Source organism: Tachyglossus aculeatus, chromosome 24, assembly GCF_015852505.1.
Source record: "Tachyglossus aculeatus isolate mTacAcu1 chromosome 24, mTacAcu1.pri, whole genome shotgun sequence".
In the NCBI taxonomy this organism is placed as follows: Eukaryota; Metazoa; Chordata; class Mammalia; order Monotremata; family Tachyglossidae; genus Tachyglossus; species Tachyglossus aculeatus.
Window position 1 is genome coordinate 20,075,721 of NC_052089.1, and position 18,690 is coordinate 20,094,410.

General features: G+C 42.2%; 1 protein-coding gene across 3 annotated transcripts in view; it reads left to right on the forward strand.

Moving 5' to 3' along the window:
• Positions 1-18,690, forward strand: part of ROBO1 (roundabout guidance receptor 1) — an 829,371-nt gene that overhangs the window by 763,629 nt on the left and 47,052 nt on the right. For all 3 annotated transcript variants that reach the window (XM_038766034.1, XM_038766033.1, XM_038766036.1), the window contains 8 exons: positions 3,213-3,418; positions 5,036-5,117; positions 5,297-5,465; positions 5,553-5,719; positions 8,149-8,270; positions 10,718-10,949; positions 11,383-11,504; positions 15,159-15,330. In XM_038766034.1, coding sequence (XP_038621962.1) covers positions 3,213-3,418; positions 5,036-5,117; positions 5,297-5,465; positions 5,553-5,719; positions 8,149-8,270; positions 10,718-10,949; positions 11,383-11,504; positions 15,159-15,330 — 1,272 coding nt within the window. The remainder of the gene's footprint in view (positions 1-3,212; positions 3,419-5,035; positions 5,118-5,296; positions 5,466-5,552; positions 5,720-8,148; positions 8,271-10,717; positions 10,950-11,382; positions 11,505-15,158; positions 15,331-18,690) is intronic.

Here is an 18,690-nt window from a genome sequence, read left to right on the forward strand (position 1 = left end):
TGGAGTTTTCCTATCCTAAATCCAGTTAACTTTGTTCAAATAATTGTGGTATTTAAGCACTCATTTTATACCAAGCACTGTATTCATTCATTCATTCAGTCGTATTTATTGAGTGCTTACTGTGTGCCAGAGCACTGTACTAAGCGCTTGGGAAGTAGAAGTCGGCAATATACAGAGATGGTCCCTACCCAACAACAGGCTCACAGTCTAGAAGGGGGAGACAGACAACAAAACAAAACATGGAGACAGGTGTCAAAATCGTCAGAATAAATAGAGCTTAAATAAATAAATAAACAAACAAACACTGTACTATGCTCTGGGGTAGATAGAACATAATCAGGTCCCCCATGGGGCTCACAGTCTAAGTAGGAGGAAGAACAGGTATTGAATCCCCAGTTTGATGTGATGATGATGATGGTATTTGTAAAGTGCTTATTGTGTGTCAAGCACTGTTCTAAGTGCTTGGGTAATCAGTCGGGTGGGACACAGTCCCTGTCCCACTTGGGGCTCACAGTCTTAATCCCCATTTTACAGATGAGGTGATTGAGGCCCAGAGAAGTTAAGTGATTTGCCCAGGGTCACACAGCAGGTATGTGGCAGAGGTGGGATTAGAACCCAGGACTCCCAGGCCTGGGCTCTATCCGCAAAGCTATGCCATTTCCAAGAACATGATCATCTGGGGCACAGTCCCCAACCCACATGGCACTCACAGTCCAAATAAGATAATTGAATCCCTTTTTAAAAATGGGGAAATAGAATCACAGAGAAGTTGTGACTTGCCCAGAGTCACAAAGCAGGCAAGTGGCAGATGTGGGATGAGAACCCTGGTTCTGTGACTCACAGCTCTGTGTTCTTTCCATCAAGTCATGGTGCTTCTTTATGTAGGTATATCAAAACGCCCTTGCAGTAGCTTCCTTAGTGTTTAGATTGAGCATATGGTGTTCAGTGTACAGGAGTGCTTTATTTGAGCGATGGCATGCAAGTTATTTTATGAAATACCTGTTATAATAATGTGAGCCTTTTTTTCATCATGCGTAAATGGAACTCAGTTGATAAATTCTCTTAGCTCATTGTGGGCAGGGAGCATGTCTGCTAATTTTGTTGTATTGTACTCTTCCAAGCGCTTAATACAGTGCTCTGCACCTTAATAGGTGCTCAATAAATACCAGTGATTGAATGATTATGACCAAGGTAAGGAATAGGTGACAGACATTTTCAAGGTTCTGAAAATCTGTTGGCTCTACCCTGCCAAGCTTTCAGCCACCAATTTTGTGCTACTCCACCCAGCTATTAGCTTAATACAGTGCTCTGCACCTTAATAGGTGCTCAATAAATACCAGTGATTGAATGATTATGACCAAGGTAAGGAATAGCTGACAAACATTTTCAAGGTTCTGAAAATCTGTTGGCTCTACCCTGCCAAGCTTTCAGCCATCAATTTTGTGCTACTCCACCCAGCTATTAGCCAATTTCACACTAACAAGTAGTGCATGGCAGAGAATTGGAAGGCAGCAGTGGGGGAAAAAAAATGCCAGAACGTCATTAGGCTGTGCTCAGTTTCTGAATTCTCCTTGCTCTTCTGTTTTCCACTGTTGCTGTGATTGAATGTTTATACTCTGTTGATAACTGAATGATAATCCAGGACCACTTTGAAGAACTCCTGTGCATAAAACCTCTGACTCGACAGCCCCTGCGAACACACTGTGCTCTTTTTACCGTCACCAAGGCTGCAGGCTTGTTTTTACATTTTTATCTGTCGCTACTTTGGTTGAGCAGGTTTCCCAGCTTAGCTAAAACTTCATTCTGCTTTCCCTGGCTCCTGAGTGTTCTGGCCACCTCAGTTGTTCAGGGAAATGGGTATTTACCCTGGTACCTAATCTTCTCCAGCACTCCTTTCCCTATTCCACATGTCCTCTTCTCCTAATGCACCTCCAACTCGTTCAGTCATTGTCATTCAATGAGGATTGATTGAAAGTCCAGAGGAAATCTGGGTAGGGAGAGTATGCTGAGTCTAATTATTTTGAATGTAAACATCTCTGACTATATGCAAATGCTGGAGCTCTCACTGAGTGCAGCAAATGCTCAATAAATATGACTGACTGAATGACTCCCCACAGCACATATGTATCTATCTGTATATATCTGTAATTTATTGTTTTATCTATTTGTATTAATGTCTGTCTCCCCCTCTAGACCGTGAGCTCGTTGTTGGGTAGGGACCGTCTCTATATGTTTCCAACTTTTACTTCCCAAGCGCTTAGTACAGTGCTCCGCACACCGTAAGCGCTCAATAAATACGATTGAATGAATGAATGAATTAAGACAAGCCGCGTGGCTCAGTGGAAAGAGCCTGGGCTTGGGAGCCGGAGGTCATGGCTTCTAATGCCGGCTCTGCCACGTGTCCGCTGTGTGACTTCGGGCAAGTCATTTAACTTCTGTGGGTCTCAGTTCCCTCATCTGTAAAATGGGGATTAAGACTGTGAGCCCCACGTGGGACAAGCTGATCACCTTGTATCCCCCCCCACCAGCACTTAGAACAGTGCTTTGAACATAGTAAGTGCTTAACAAATGCCATCATCATCATTATTATTATTATTATTATTATTACAATACCCTGAAAGCCAAGTAAATGTAAAACAGCTGGCCATGGACAGAGTAACAGTCTCTCATGTACATCTGATGAATCTGAGTGGCAATAGATCATTAAAGTCCAGTATGAGATGTCTTATATACAACTTATCAAAAACTCTTATTCTTAAGTGTGATGAGAATCAGTCTGTCGTATTTATTGAGCACTTACTGTAATGCAGGGCACTGTTCTAGGCCCTTGAGAGAACAGTATAACACAGTTGGTAGACCAGTTCCCTACCCACCGCACCTGATTTTGCAAATGTGAAACCACCTCATCCTACCCAACACATTTTCCTAGCTGTATTGGAACCGAGGGGTATTAGGTGTGCCGTTGATATCTTGAAAAAAGCAAGTCCATCAGTGAAGCATCCAACCCTAATAAAATACCATTTTGTGTGTCATTTTCTAATTTTCACGTTGAACACAACTTAAATTTAGCATTCTGAATACTATATGCCTCCTACTTTACTTGTTTAATTAGCTTTAGCCTGTTGCGAAACCCGGAGCCAGTGCTGCTGGTTAAGCGATGAGAAAATTGCATCCAGTTAGAGAAATCTATTTCCTGTGGTCTCTCCTGACAGTGATTGCAGACCGTCCTCCCCCGGTCATTCGGCAGGGTCCTGGGAATCAGACGGTAGCTGTGGATGGCACGTTAGCCCTCAGCTGTGTGGCAACGGGCAGCCCGGTTCCCACCATCCTCTGGAGAAAGGACGGGGTCCTCATTTCCACACAGGACTCCCGCATCAAGCAGCTGGAGTCGGGGGTATTGCAGATTCGCTATGCCAAGGTAATGGGAAATGACCCACTGGAGCTGGCTGTCTGGTGGCGGTGTGTTTTTTTTTTTTTTGCCTCCAGCTCCAGACGTCGCTCTCACTAATTTAAGAATTAATGAGATGTTAAATAATTGTATTAACAGGCTTTTAATTGGCTGCTTTAGGCTTTCAGATGGTCTGGCCTGTGTGTTCAAGATAATGTTACGAATTTGGCTAGTGACAAGTACTTTGGAGCAAGGACGTCAAAGATAAATTGGGGAAAATATTTATGGCTTGTTAGAAGAAGAAATCCCTGCAAGTGAGAGCTCATTGCCAAAATTCAATGAAGTATTTGTAAAGGAACGTGAGTCCCCGGGCGACAATAATCCCTAAATGCTTCATCAGTTGTGGGTTCACTTTCCCAATTTCAGGATGCGTCAAATGAAACGGAACCAAAAAATAACGTCCTTGCCAATTGAGTGTTCAGAGCAACAGTGTTAGAAAATGAATATTATTGGGGTTTAAGGATTTAACACCACAGCCTATATCCGTTCTTTCAGAGTTCGCTTTTGAGGCCAAGATTAGGCAGGAGCACGGAACATATGAACCCGTTGTTGGGTAGGGATTGTTTCTATTTGTTTTCGAATTGCACTTCCCAAGTGCTTAGTACAGTGCCCTGCACACAGTAAGCACTCAGTAAATACGATTGAATGAATATAGTATATGGAAGGATGATCATGACTTCCATAAACTCGGTTAATGATGATGTCACTGCCTAGCTGTGTGGAGTGGTCAAACTATGCTGTTTTGAGGGGTTCTTTTAGCCCACCTATTGCTGCCCCTATAAATACCATAGGGCATTAGGTGAGAGAAAGATGACCAGTTGATAGTGTTTTTACTTTGAGTGGTCTAGAGGTGTTAGCATTACCACTTCGAGTCAAATTTGAACCTGTGACCACATCTTTTTTTTATAGCTGACTGTTACCTTTAAGTTTAGACAGGAGGTTGATGGAAGCTTCAAGGTAGTAAACTCGTCTCCTCTTTTCGAAGGGAAGATGGGATTTGGAAGACCCGGTGGTGAGTTCTAGATAGGTTTCCGAGCTGGGTTGACTGTGCCCCAAGGGCAGAGGGAAGTACAGGCACAAGACCAGACCAGACTGGGAACCCCCGTTTAAAGGTGCCCAGAAGTGAGGGTGGCAGCCTGTCCCCAGGAGCCCACCTGCAGTTGTTTTGCAACCACATATAGCTCCCCAGGGGCACAGCTGCAAGGGCGTTGCTCAGGTTTCTGAACATTACTGCAAGACCGTCAAAGGTAACCAGCCACATTGAAGTCGTCGTTTCTCTCGTCAAATTCTGAATAGAAGAGAGTGGTGAAGGGGTAGGGCCATTCTCCTCTTCACAGTTCCGGACCAGAGTTGTGGAGTGAGCCCTCACATTTGCTTTACTATGGAACGTTTCTCTGGGCAATGTTTCCATTTTTTTTTCTTTAAAACGTTCCTCACTTAGCAAATCCCATAAAAGGCAAAGCTTCGGATTAGAGAATCCGAATGAGATTAAACATATTCATGGGCCGCGTTCAAAACCGTAATTGCTTTTCCAGCCCACTGAGTTCTTGCTCATTCCAAATATTTATTTTCCACCTGTCTCCTCAGCTGGGTGACACCGGTCGGTACACCTGCATCGCTTCAACCCCGAGTGGCGAAGCTACATGGAGTGCGTACATTGAAGTTCAAGGTAAATGAGATATTCTTGGCTCAGGAAGATTCACCCGGAAAGTAAAATTCAATTGCTTTCTTCCCATGTGGCAAAGTTGACAAAACGATTGGGGGCAGATCTATTTAAATATATGCCTTAGGAGATCGATTTCTGTATGTGCCAATATATTTTTTTAATCTTCTGTTTCCTTGGTGAAGAATTTGGAGTTCCAGTTCAGCCTCCGAGACCCACTGACCCGAATTTAATCCCCAGTGCCCCATCAAAGCCAGAAGTCACTGATGTCAGCAGAAATACAGTAACATTATCCTGGCAACCAAATTTGAATTCAGGTGCAACTCCAACATCTTATATCATAGAAGCCTTCAGGTATGGTGAACATGATGGTCCTAGTGGTACCTGGTTTGGATTTGCCATTTAGTAGATTTGTTTTAACTTGCATCTGTCTGTCTTTAGCCATGCATCTGGCAGCAGCTGGCAGACAGTAGCAGAAAATGTGAAAATGGAAACATTCGCCATTAAAGGCCTCAAGCCTAATGCAATTTACCTCTTCCTTGTGAGAGCTGCAAATGCATATGGAATTAGTGATCCGAGCCAGATTTCAGATCCAGTGAAAACACAAGGTAAATATTACCTGTTACCAGTGTTGGACCTTAGTTTTCCACAGCTGTTAAGATTTTGCAAACGAGTAGGGTGTCCAAGTTGATATATCGAAATTTCAGGTTGTGCTTTTGAATATTCTATTAGTCCACTTTCTTAATCTGACCAAGAGTTTCTACGGAATAGATAATTTGGGTTTTTGTTGTTTCTCTTCTATGAGGAATCTTAATGTAATTCAGGAAGTGTAGTACCTTTCTAGAAATTGGATTAAGAAGACAATGTAGATCATAGTCATAGCTATTCACTGGTTATACTAATGTAGTTAGTAGAGGGTGTTGTTGAGTGTTCAGAAATACTCACTTGCCAGGAGTTTCGTTTAAAATGCAAATAGAACTTAGGGGATGTTCACTCCAAAATAAGAAATGTATACCCACTTTTCTGTGTGAAAAACTGCTTTGGGAGGGAAATATAAGAAGAGATGGGAAAAAAGATGGCAGAAGAAAGTAACTTTTTTATTTTTTAATGTTATGATGGATAACAATGGAGAAAGATATATACACAGCCATGTCTGATCGCTCATTCTATGTATTTTATTTCTGTCACATTTTCAGTTATGGCAGCCTCATTCGTTAGCTTAAGCCTCCACTGACCACACACTTTCACTAGTTTCCAAAACTCAACTTCTATGGAATGTATATATTAGCAAAGCTGTCTGAAACTCCAAATGATTTGCCTTTTTTCAGCCCACGGGTATCAGTATGTGTTTCGACATTGAAAATGTGGGGCCACTGTTATGTTAAAGTGGACAGACAACCTCCAAACTAATTGGTGGGAAATGGAAACCATTTTTCCTACTGGGCATGGATTTGTGTGGATGCCCCGTGGTAGCACTCGAGCAATGTTTTGAGTTACTAAATGCAGTGCAGAGGCCGGCTTCTGGGTTCCAGGTAGTCCCAGACCTGGAAATTGTTTGTGATGGTACCTGCCCTCTGCGGATTTCTCCCATCAGGGATCGAACTGGGCAAGGCTTCTTTGGGAGTGTCTGTTCATTTCAATATTCCATTGAAACCCAATGGAATGCATGTGCGTGCATGCATGTGTGTGTGTGTGTGTGTGTGTGTGTGTGTGTGTGTGTGATTGCTACACACCCTTAAGCCTAAATTTGTTCTTGTGAGTCATCTAAATGGGAGATTTAACACTGTAGTGGAACCTTTTTAGGGTGTGGTAGATTTTTCCACTCTCAGACCCACCTCTCTAAAGAATGAAAGAGACATTCCAGCTGTACCAAAACAAAACCCACCCTCTCAAATGTGCATAAATATGTGAACAGTATCGCACATAGTATGGCAGTGTGAATACTGACATGTAAGTTTGTGTATATTTACCCATTTGAAAGTATAATGGAGAGCAGAAGAAAGTCAGTGAACCTGAGCCTCATTTGACTTCCTTATTAGTACCCACAAGGTTTACAGTCACCGGTCCAAAACTGTGCATTTTGTTTTTTGTCCCAGATGTTTACCGCAAGGCTGAAATCTCGTATTTGCTGCGCAAACTTTGTTGCCCTGAGTGTCTCATTTATTGAGCATTTAGCAGAGCAAGATAAAAGAGATATCACGAGTCTCTTTCTGGACTGTTTCAGAATACGGGCTCCCCTTACTTCTCATTGCAGATATGGCATTCACCCCACTGTTTTACACCTTTGTTGCATCTGAACCAGTTGGATCCTGTACTGTTTGGCATCTGCCCCAGCCAGGCTTTTCTATACGATTTAGAAGTGGCGGTGCAGCTTAGTTGCAAAAAATTAGTTGCCTCATCTTATGCTACTCAGTGATGTATTGACTTCATTTGACCTGTGTTGACTTCTTCATTTCATGTAGATTCATGTATCTATTCATTTTTTCCATTGTTTTTCTTTACACTGGCTCATTTTTCTTGAAAGTGTGATATTGCTGCCATTTTTGGTTGCTCTAATTAGGGTCAACACCTTGGTTATAACCAACTCCAAAGGGAGGGCAGAAAGTTTCCCTTGGACAACAGGAAACTAATAGTTGCCTTCCTGATGGGCAAATCTGCTGTATTTACTGCTGTTTCCGCTGCCCTTTTCTCTTTCTCTTGCCTTATTTTCACCCTGCTTGACCCTCCCCACTGATTACTAACGTTAAAAAACAAGTTTGTTTCCTAGTCATTCAATTGTATTTATTGAGCGCTTACAGAGCATTGTCCTAAGTGCTTGGAAAGTGCAATTTGGCAACAGATAGAGACAATCCCTACCCACCAACGGGCTCGCAGGTCTAGAATGTGAATCCTATGAATCTGAAGGAGGCTAATTTCTCCAGGTTGCCCAACCTTCCCAGGAGCTACTGGGAGTCTAACCTGCCAGTCTGGTTTTGAATTGATTTTTACGTTGCCAGCCTGGTTTGAGGTATTAGGCTGATCTTTTGAATCGTTGCAGATGTCCCACCAACAAGCCAGGGAGTGGATCACAAGCAGGTGCAGCGAGAACTAGGAGATGTGGTCCTGCACCTCCACAACCCCACGATCCTTTCCTCCTCTTCAGTTGAAGTTCATTGGACAGTAAGTCTACATGCTCTTCATTTCAGTGAAAGTCTGCACCAAGGCAGCTCAGCCACGTTAACAAAAGAAATACACACTTGGCTCCCCTTATGGGCCGGGCACGTTCCCCGTCAACTGTGTTTTATTGTGCTTTCCAAACTGCTTTGATCTGTGCTCTGCACACAGTAGTCTCTCAGTGAAGAAGTTTGGCCTAGTGGATAGAGCATGGGTCTGGGAATCAAAAGGACCCGAACTCTAATCCCGGCTCCACCGTTTGTCTGCTGTGTGACCTTGGGCAAGTCAGTCCACCTCGTCTGTAAAGTGGGAATTAACTGTGGGACTTGGACTGTGTCCCACCTGATTAGATTGTATGTATCCCAGCGCTCAGTGCAGTGCCTGGCACGTAGTAAGGGCTTCACAGCTACTATTAAAAAGAAAATGAATAAATACCAATGATTGATTTTTAGAAAAGGAAAGAGTCAGGAGAAAAATAATCTGGAAAACTCCTAAAATATATCTGAACTCCAGTGCAGTGCCAGCTTCTAAACCAAAAGCCCATGTGCTCCATTAACTGCTTCCACAAAGTCGGCATCATAATGCAGACATTGACATGGCAGTCTTGCCTTTGTGTAAGTGCAAAGGGTTACCAGTTTGCTCTTCTGGGGTTTTGTTTTACTCCCATCCCAAGGTCCAAGGGACCCTGTTGATAATTTGGGGCCACCCGCCTGCTTGCACAGTAGTGGGAGTGTGGTGCACAACTGGTACAAAAATAATAATAATAATAATGGCATTTATTAAGCACTTACTATGTGCAAAGCACTGTTCTAAGCGCTGGGGAGGTTACAAGGGGGTCAGGTTGTCCCACGGGGGGCTCACAGGCTTAGTCCCCGTTTTCCAGTTGAGGTAACTAAGGCCCAGAGAAGTGAAGTGACTTGCCCAAAGTCACACAGCTGACAATTGGCGGAGCTGGGGTTTGAACCCATGACCTCCGACACCAAAGCCCGTGCTCTTTCCACCGAGCCACGCTGCTTCTCAGTTACAGCATGGCTTAGTGGAAAGAGCCCGGGCTTGGAAATCAGAGGTCATGAGTTCTAATCCCAACTCCGCCACTTAACAGCTGTGTGATTTGGGGCAAGTCACTTAACTTCTCTGTGCCTCAGTTACCTCATCTGTAAAATGGGGATTATGACTGTGAGCCCCACGTGGGACACCCTGATTACCTTGTATCTACCTCAGCACTAGAACAGTGCTTGGCACACAGTAAGCGCTTAACAGATACCACCGTTATTATTTTTATTCTATCCCTTTGTAAATGTCATCCTAAAGGAGAAGCCGTGTGGCTTGGGAGTCAGATGAACCTAGGTTCTAATCCTGGCTCCATCACTAATTTGCTGTATGACCTTGGGAAAGTCACTGCACTTCCCTGTGCCTGTTACCTGATCTATAAAATGGGGCTTAAGACTGTAAGCCTGATGTGGGTTAGGGACTGTGTCCAACCTGATTAATTTGTATCTACTCCAGTGCCTAATATAGTGACTGGCACATAGTAAGTGCTTAAAAAGTACTATTAAAAAAAAAAATTACCACAGCTTGACTAGAGTACAAGACTCAAAACTGCAAGTGCTGAAAATTAAGTTGGTGTCAATCAATCAATGGTATCTAATAAATGCTTACTATATGTACAGCACTATACTGAGGACTCTTAAGAGTACAGTACAAAGAGGTGGTAGACATGATTCATGCCCTCAAGGAGCTTACCTAAATCTGGTGTCAATCAACAAACTATCTGATGTTCAGTTACACACTTCAATCGTTTATGAAAACCATTATCAACGGGACTGTCATATCAGCAATCATTGAACTTACGTGAGGTGTAGAAAAGGTGGAGGAAGGTAGGGAAAATGTTTTTTGGTCTTCTGTGGTATTGATATTGATGGGAAATGATTGTTTTTGACCTTTCAACTTGTCGATTCTGAGTTCTCAGTTAGGGAAAAATAGTCTGTTAAAAAAAAAAACCTGTGGCCTAAAACAGAGTTGAGATGCGGTTCCTTATGACCCCGTTATTTGTGTAGTAGAGCAACAGTTTCATCCATTGAGAATAAAGGCTTCAAATCGTGATGCATGAATGCCATCCCAGAAAGGATCCCATACTCCAAAATGCATTTATTTTCCATTGGATTCCTTTTCTGAATAGTTTTTCCTTTTAAATGAAAAAAGTTGAACTGAGATTTATGCCATAAATGAATTTAGAAAACTCTTGATGAAAGAAACATGGGAAAACTTGGGTTGACTTATATGTCACTTTGCTTCTTGGGAGCTTCATGTATTGTACTCTTCCAAGCGCTTAGTACATTGCTTTGCACACAATAAGTGCTCAATAAATACAACTGAATGAGTGAATCTCTTCTACTATTTTGTTGCCTGAAAAAAGTCATTACGAGGGATTAACATTTCCGTTATCCTTGTAGGTGGACCAGCAATCTCAGTATATTCAGGGGTATAAAATTTTGTACAGACCATTTGCAGCAAGTTATGGAGAATCGGAGTGGTTGGTTTTTGAAGTGAGGACCCCGACCAAAAACAGTGCCGTGATACCAGAACTGAAAAAAGGAGTTAACTATGAAATCAAGGCCCGGCCCTTCTTTAATGAATTCCAAGGTGCCGATAGCGAAGTCAGATTTGCCAAAACACTGGAGGAAGGTGAGTAGCTCTGAAAGGTACTTTCGCGTACATCATCATCATCATCAATCGTATTTATTGAGCGCTTACTATGTGCAGAGCACTGTACTAAGCGCTTGGGAAGTACAAATTGGCAACACATAGAGACAGTCCCTACCCAACAGTGGGCTCACAGTCTAAAAGGGGGAGACAGAGAACAAAACCAAACATACTAACAAAATAAAATAAATAGAATAGATATGTACAAATAAAATAAATAAATAAATAAATAGAGTAATAAATATGTACAAACATATACAGGTACAGCATGGCATTTGTTAGAAATTAATTTTTCGTTATTCTCTGAACTGAAATCAGTCAGATATTTGAGATGAGGGCACTCCTCATTTTTGAATCCTTATTTTCTCTTCCTAAGTATCAGCTGATGGTTGTTGTTTTTTCCCCCCTCCATCAGCACCCAGTGCTCCGCCCCAGAGCGTGACTGTGACGAAGAATGATGGGAACGGGACTGCAATTCTGGTTACCTGGCAGCCGCCCCCAGAAGATACCCAGAATGGAATGGTCCAGGAATATAAGGTAACGGCACCGAGGACTGGACTGAAGAGAGTTTAAGGTTGATGTTTAGGTTGATTGTGGTTACTTGGCTCCATCTGCTGGCAAAAAGCAAAGCACAATAAGAAAAGGAATTGAACATTTTGCATTTATTGAAGAATTTCCTGCAGACCATTAGCTATCTCTGTTGTACCGAAAGCATCAGGGTACAACAAATTCTAAGTGGGAAAGGTATACACATTTGCAAAACAGGGCAAGTCGTCAATCAATCAATCAATCGTATTGAGCGCTTACTGTGTGCAGAGCACTGCACTAAGCGCTTGGGAAATACAAGTTGGCAACACATAGAGACGGTCCCTACCCAACAGTGGGCTCACAGTCTAGAAGGGGGAGACAGAGAACAAAACATATTAACAAAATAAAATAAATAGAATAGATATGTACAAGTAAAATAGAGTAAGAAATACGTACAAACATATACACAGGTGCTGTGGGGAAGGGAAGGAGGTAAGGCGGCGGGGGGAGTCAACTGCTGCAAGCAGGAAATTTCCCGTGTATTGTAAAATAATCGCCAAAGTGCTTGTCGACAATATTTGGGAATGGGGTTGAGGCTTATTAATCTTATCTGAGAAATGTATATGTTTTTAAGAAACACCTATGTATTGATATGATTCATTTAAGCTCGAAGTAAGGTGTCCTTTAACATCCCCTTGCTCAAAAATTTCTGCTAATCCAATGGCCTTTATTTGAGCTCTCCTAACAGATTCCCAAACCGTTTTTAACTTGACCAGGTTACTGTTTAGGGCAGTTGGATCAGAGAAAGGCTAGAGAGAGTGTCAGAGAAGGATGGAAGTTGGAAGAAGGAGATGGATGGATGAATGGATGGAATTTCCTTCCATCCGTGTTCCAGATGGTGCATAGATAACACACATGCAAAGAGGAAAATCAAGGCCCTTGTTGATTAAGTTATTATGGACTTCATTAGTTTTTGAAAATGACTTACACCCCACAGGATAGACTGTGTTTGACAAGATTCTGAGTCTAATGATTTGAGGACAAACAACCATTATCATTGACATCATAGCTGTCGTTCTTTGATTGAACCTGTGTCAATATGCAAAACACTGTATTAGAGGCTGGGTAAAATAGCGTTAGCAGGGGTTATATAGCTTCTATGATAGAAGTGGAGAAAGACAACCGACAAATGAAAAGTCATATTTTTAGAACCTGAGTTAAGTCCTTAATGACTGAAAAATGGGGAATAAAGCCCTGAAAAACTGAAAACAGCCTTTTTTAGGGTAAAATATCTGCCCAGATTCTCAGAGCATCCATTTTTTTGATAGTATTTAACTAGCCTAGAGATAAGGTGGCTGTTTTTTCAGGGCTTCCCCCTCAGGCTCTCCCTACTTTGGTTTGGGGAGCAGTCTCCACTTCTCTAGGTGAGCATAGGAGGATGGATCATTGACCTCAATTCTTGGACCTTAATTCCGCACTGTTTCAGTTTTTAATTATCCACAAATACATGCAGATTTACCTGAAACTAAGGTGGAACCCATTTTAGACACTGTGCTCTGTTTCCCAAACTTACGTATTACTGCCACCATTCAGATTAACACAACTTTTATGTAGATATGTATATAGTATTCACATTATGTATGTGTTTTCATTTATAATGAATTATTACAAATACTGAAGGGAAAAATATAGTATAACTAAGTCTCCTAAAATAGGTCGTGCTCTCGCAAAATCCCACATCAGAAAAAACTATCGCTGAAGTACTCAGGGTGTCCATTAGTTTATTTACACACACATGCACACAAGCTATGTCTTCTAAAACCATGGGGTGTTGTCTTGAGGTAAGCTTGCATCGTCCAAGCACCTAATAGAGTGCTCTGCGCACAGTTAGTTCTCAATAAATACTAGATTCAGTGGACATACCCTACTTCGTCACAGCTTCCTAACCATAACCATAACTGATGCTGTGCCTAAGTTTATCAAGTTGGAATTATTAAAGGAAAGATTTATTTTTTAGAGATATGAAATGAGTTTGTTTCAGCTCTGAAGTAAAACAATGCAATATAGGCATTTTTCCCCAAGAGACAAAAACTAATTTTGCCCCTGAAGAAATGCAGGAGGTTGAAGATCACTTAACTTCATGGTCAGTTTAAAACAGTAAAATGCCTTTCAAAACTGATTGGCACAGAATCAGTTTGTGGTTTAATTTCAGATACCTAATGTAATTGGGAAATTGTAGTCTGTCCATTCACTCATTCATTCAGCTGTATTTATTAAGGCTTACTGTGTGCAGAGCACTGTACTAAGCACTTGGGAAAGTACAATGCAACAATTAAGAGTAAAAATCCCTGCCTTAAATGAGCCCATAGTCTAGAGGTGGGCGAGACAGACATCAATAAAAATAAATAAAATAACAGACATATACATCTATACCAAAGCCTAAACCTTAAATGCAAAGTATTTTCACTGGTGTTCAGCATTTTTCAATCCCACTTGATCATGGCTAAATGAGTTCGTATTTGATCATTACCCACTTTATGATTGCTGATCCAAATGTGTTACCCTTTTCTCATTGAGTTTTGTGGGTCCTTGGCCAGTCATAAGCTAACAAATTTGAATCTATGCCCCACTTCTGGATCCTAGGTAGTTTTGCAAAAGGTCCTTGTTCATTATTCATTCATTCATTCAATCGTATTGATTGAGTGCTTACTGTGTGCAGAGCACTGTATTAAGCACTTGGCAAGTACAAATTGGCAACATATACAGTCCCTACCCAACAACGGGCCCACAGTGGTTCTCTCTCTTTGTGTTAAGGTCATTTGAGCCCCTGCTTTCATCACCATAGTTACAATAATGTTATGGAAAACAGTTGTCACTGGATCCTAGGACACTGACTCCGTTTGAGTCAACTGGAATGTTTATGAAAATGCTTTTTACACTCGTACACTCTGCAGACTGATTGCTTTATGCCATACAAGTTTAACATACAGCATTCCCATAGTGGGTCAGGATTGGGTCAAGGCATGAGAAGTTTGTCATACTCAGTGCTCTTACAGTCCCAGGCACCTTGGCTGAAGCAACTAGGCTGAGTTATTGTGCATGGGGCACTCATCTAGGAACTTTTTAGAGACCAGTAATTCATTTTCCACAAGCTTCTGAAGAGCTGTTAGTTGGTAATGATTGTTAATCACTTACATCATAGACTGATGGAAACCAGCAACTTCAAGGTGAAAGATTTCATATTCTATTATGAACATGTGGAACCTAAATGATAACAGACATCAGCTGGAATTGTAGTTGAAAAAATCACAAGAGGGGGGATAAACATGCCTTTTAGCATTTAAGCTCCTGAGCCTCCTGTCTTGCAGAAGGTTTTAGGGGGAAAATATTTCTTAGATCAATTTAGAGTCCAGATTTTTAAATGGCAGGAACCTTGAAAAAGTGAAGTTACATTCAAACCTCCAGTTTGAGCCTCCACTGTTTCGAATATTCTGCTGCTTTTGGGCTTTTTCTTTCTGAATTACCTTTGCAATTGGAAGGGATTACAGCATCCTGGAAGCAACTCTGCCAAGATGCAAGGGTACTGAGTAATGCCATCCGTGCCTCAGTCTTAGATGGTTTTAGAGTAATGTTACAGTCTTAACAGCCAGGTTCTTCTTGCAGGTTTGGTGCTTAGGCAATGAGAGCCGATACCATATAAACAAGACAGTGGATGGCTCTACCTTTTCTGTAGTCATTCCATCGCTGGTTCCGGGGATCCGTTACAGTGTGGAAGTAGCAGCTGGAACTGGTGCAGGACCTGGAGTGAAAAGCGAACCCCAGTTTATCCAGTTAGGTAAGTATCAGTTCACATCCTGTGGGTAATTATGTCTACAAGGTGTTTCCTTCCTTCCCTCTTGGGGAACCTAATAAATTATCATTTAAATCAGGACAAAGTGAGCTCAGTTGGTAGTATCGGGTTGTTATTATTATTGTTATTAATGATGATGATGATAGTAACGTGTTTAAGCACTTACTATATGCCAGGTGAGCACTGTGCTAAACACTTGGCTGGGTACATGGTAATTAGAAAATTATCCCAGAGGGAGGGAGAACAGCTCTTTTATCCCTATTTTACAGATGAGCAGACGGAAGCAAAGAGAGATCAGGCACTGCAGGCCAATGGTAATACCACCACTAGAACCTGAGCCTCCTGACTGTCAGTTCCAGGTTGTTGCCATAAGGCCTTGTTGCCTTCCTCACTGTTTGCCAAAATTAGCAATGGAGTAGACTCAGAATATGTCTCGAGGTATTAGACTTCACCTATGTACTCTGCCTAGCTTGTGTGGGCAGTGTGAAGTGTTGGAATGGATGAGGAATAGCTTAATCTCGGCACTGAGATGGGAGAAAGGATTATTGGCCACTGCAACCGTGCAGATGTTGCATCACCGCCATAGTCTTAACAAACTTGGATGTTTTAAAATCTTGGGGATGCTTCTACTAATGATGATAATGGTACTTGGTAAGGGCTTACTAGGTGCCAACACTGTTGGGGAAGCAGCGTGGTTCAGTGGAAAGAGCCCAGGCTTTGGAGTCAGAGGTCATTGGTTCAAATCCCGGCACTTGTCAGCGGTGTGACTCTGGGCAAGTCACTTAACTTCTCTGGGCCTCAGCTACCTTATCTGTAAAATGGGGATGAAGACTGTGAGCCCCACGTGGGACAACCTGATCACCTTGTATTCTCCCCAGCGCTTAGAACAGTGCTTTGCACATAGTAAGCGCTTAATAAATGTCATCATTATTATTATTATTGCTAAACATTGTCATAGGTATAATCAGGTTGGGCACAGTCCATGTCCCTCCTGGGGCTCACTGTCTCAGTAGAAGTGAGTAGGTTTTAATCCCCATTTCACAGGTGAAGAAACTGAGGCCCTGAGAGTTAAGTGACTTGCCCAAGGTCACACAGTAGACATGTGGCAGAACAAGGATTAGAACCCAACTTCTCCAGCTCCCAGGCCCTTGTCCTCCAGGCCTAATCCAATTAAGCACCTACTGTTGGAAATTTTACAAGTGAATGGATTTACGGAGCAGTTTGAGGTTTAGGTTTGTCAATAGACAACAGTAAAAAGTCATAGATTCATTTTTCATTTGCCTTTATTCTCGTTGTGGGCACTGCATGTGTCTACTAATTCCAAGAGCTCAGTACAATGCTTTGCACACAGTTAGCGCTCAATAAATATGATTAATTAATTGGCCACTGCATTTCAGTTCACCGCAACACATTTGAGAGAGATAGAGAATCACTAATAACTAGAAATCCGGCAGGAGCCAAGACTGAGTGTTTTAAATAGAAATGTTCCCCTCCTCCCTGTTTACCTGTCCAATCTGAAAACAGAATGTATTTTGTCCAGATTGCTTGTTCCTGACTCCTGCCACAATCAACTTTCAGCCTGAAGCATGGGATTTGATTACCCTTAATTCAGCATGTGTAAATGTGATTGTTGTTATTAGTGATTAAATTATCCAACTCTTTGTAAAATCCAGCTTCCAAATCCATGGGCCAAAATAGATTTTATTGAAACAGACATAAAGAACTTAATACAATTAAGAGGTAATAATGGTGAAAAATGGGTGTCCAAGAATACCTGGCAGAGATTTATGAGGTTGGAGGCTTTTTAAAAATGAAACTCCTTCTTGAACAGATAGCCTCCCAAACCATTAATGGCACGTGCCATCTCGCACATCTGGATTATGCTTCTGGATTTGCTCCAGGTCAATAGAGATTGAAAGTCATTATCCCTTGAAACCTAGTTAGCGGCTTCATGTGTAACGAATCGGTAGCTGTCTCCACTGTGGGATTTGTAGGTGGTTCACACCTCAGACGGAACTGGCAGTCTTATTAGCAACCACTGGAAGTTGAGGGTTCAAAATGTGCAGTGAGTTGCCAGTGCTGTACCGCTCTTCTGTGCAGATGCCGCCAGTCCTGTGCATCTCCTACATGCAGATAATGCCAACCCTGCTAACACTGTCCATGCTGATGCAAATTGTCCTAGTCCTTGGGACTTGGGGCAAATCAGTCATACAAAGTAGGAAGTGGAGGCAAGGCAACCCTGGACTGCCTCTCCTTGGTTACACTCCAGTGTTTCATCGGCTTTGAATGCACACAGTGTTAAGGGAAACGAAAAATCCTAAGAGGCTAGAGAGAATCAACAGGTGGTCCTCTATATCATACCTACTTTTTTTGCCAAACCAGTCTCGAGATCACCTCTTTGTCTTAGACGGCGGGAGCCGTCATCTTTTGCTCTGAAGTGGATTCTGAATTAATACAGTCCTACCTTTTGGGGATTAATTCTCTGTCTGAGAACCTCATGGATTACGTATGAATTTGATTTTGCAATGCCTTCCATTTATAAAACATATCGAGTTCTCCAGGAATGATTGCAGCTTGATAAAAGTAGAAATAATGGAGTTTATGGTAACTCAATCACATAAAGAGTTATTGAAAATTTTTAAGTGCTTCTGTTAGAGGCAAACCATATAGCAGAAGATTTTAGCTGGACTTTTTTGTAGTGCGTTTGAGAGATTTGTGGACGTTGCCTGAAATTGGGACACTTAGAATAGTTTAAATATAAATTGCCACTAAAATAACTGTCAAAGCTGCCACAGCCTCATCAGAAATGGCCTTGTTCATTGGGGAGGTGTATGCCAATAGTAAGTGAACACATATTAGTTCGTAAAATGAGGAAAATGAGTAGAAAAGCAGCGTGGCTCAGAGGAAAGAGCCCAGGCTTTGGAGTCAGAGGTCATGGGTTCAAACCCCGGCTCCGCCAGTTGTCAGCTGTGTGACTTTGGGCAAGTCACTTCACTTCTCTGTGCCTCAGTTACCTCATCTGTAAAATGGGGAGTAAGACTTTGAGCCCCCCGTGGGACAACCTGATCACCTTGGAACCTCCCCAGCTCTTAGAACAGTGCTTTGCACATAGTAAGCGCTTAATAAATGCCGTCATTATTATGGGAAGCAGCGTGGCTCAGTGGAAAGAGCCCGGGCTTTGGAGTCAGAGGTCATTGGTTCAAATCCCAGCTCTGCCACTTGTCAGCTGTGTGACTTTGGGCAAGTCACTTAACTTCTCTGGGCCTCAGTTCCCTCATATGTAAAATGGGGATTAAGACTGTGAGCCCCACGTGGGACAACCTGATCATCTTGTAAACTCCCCAG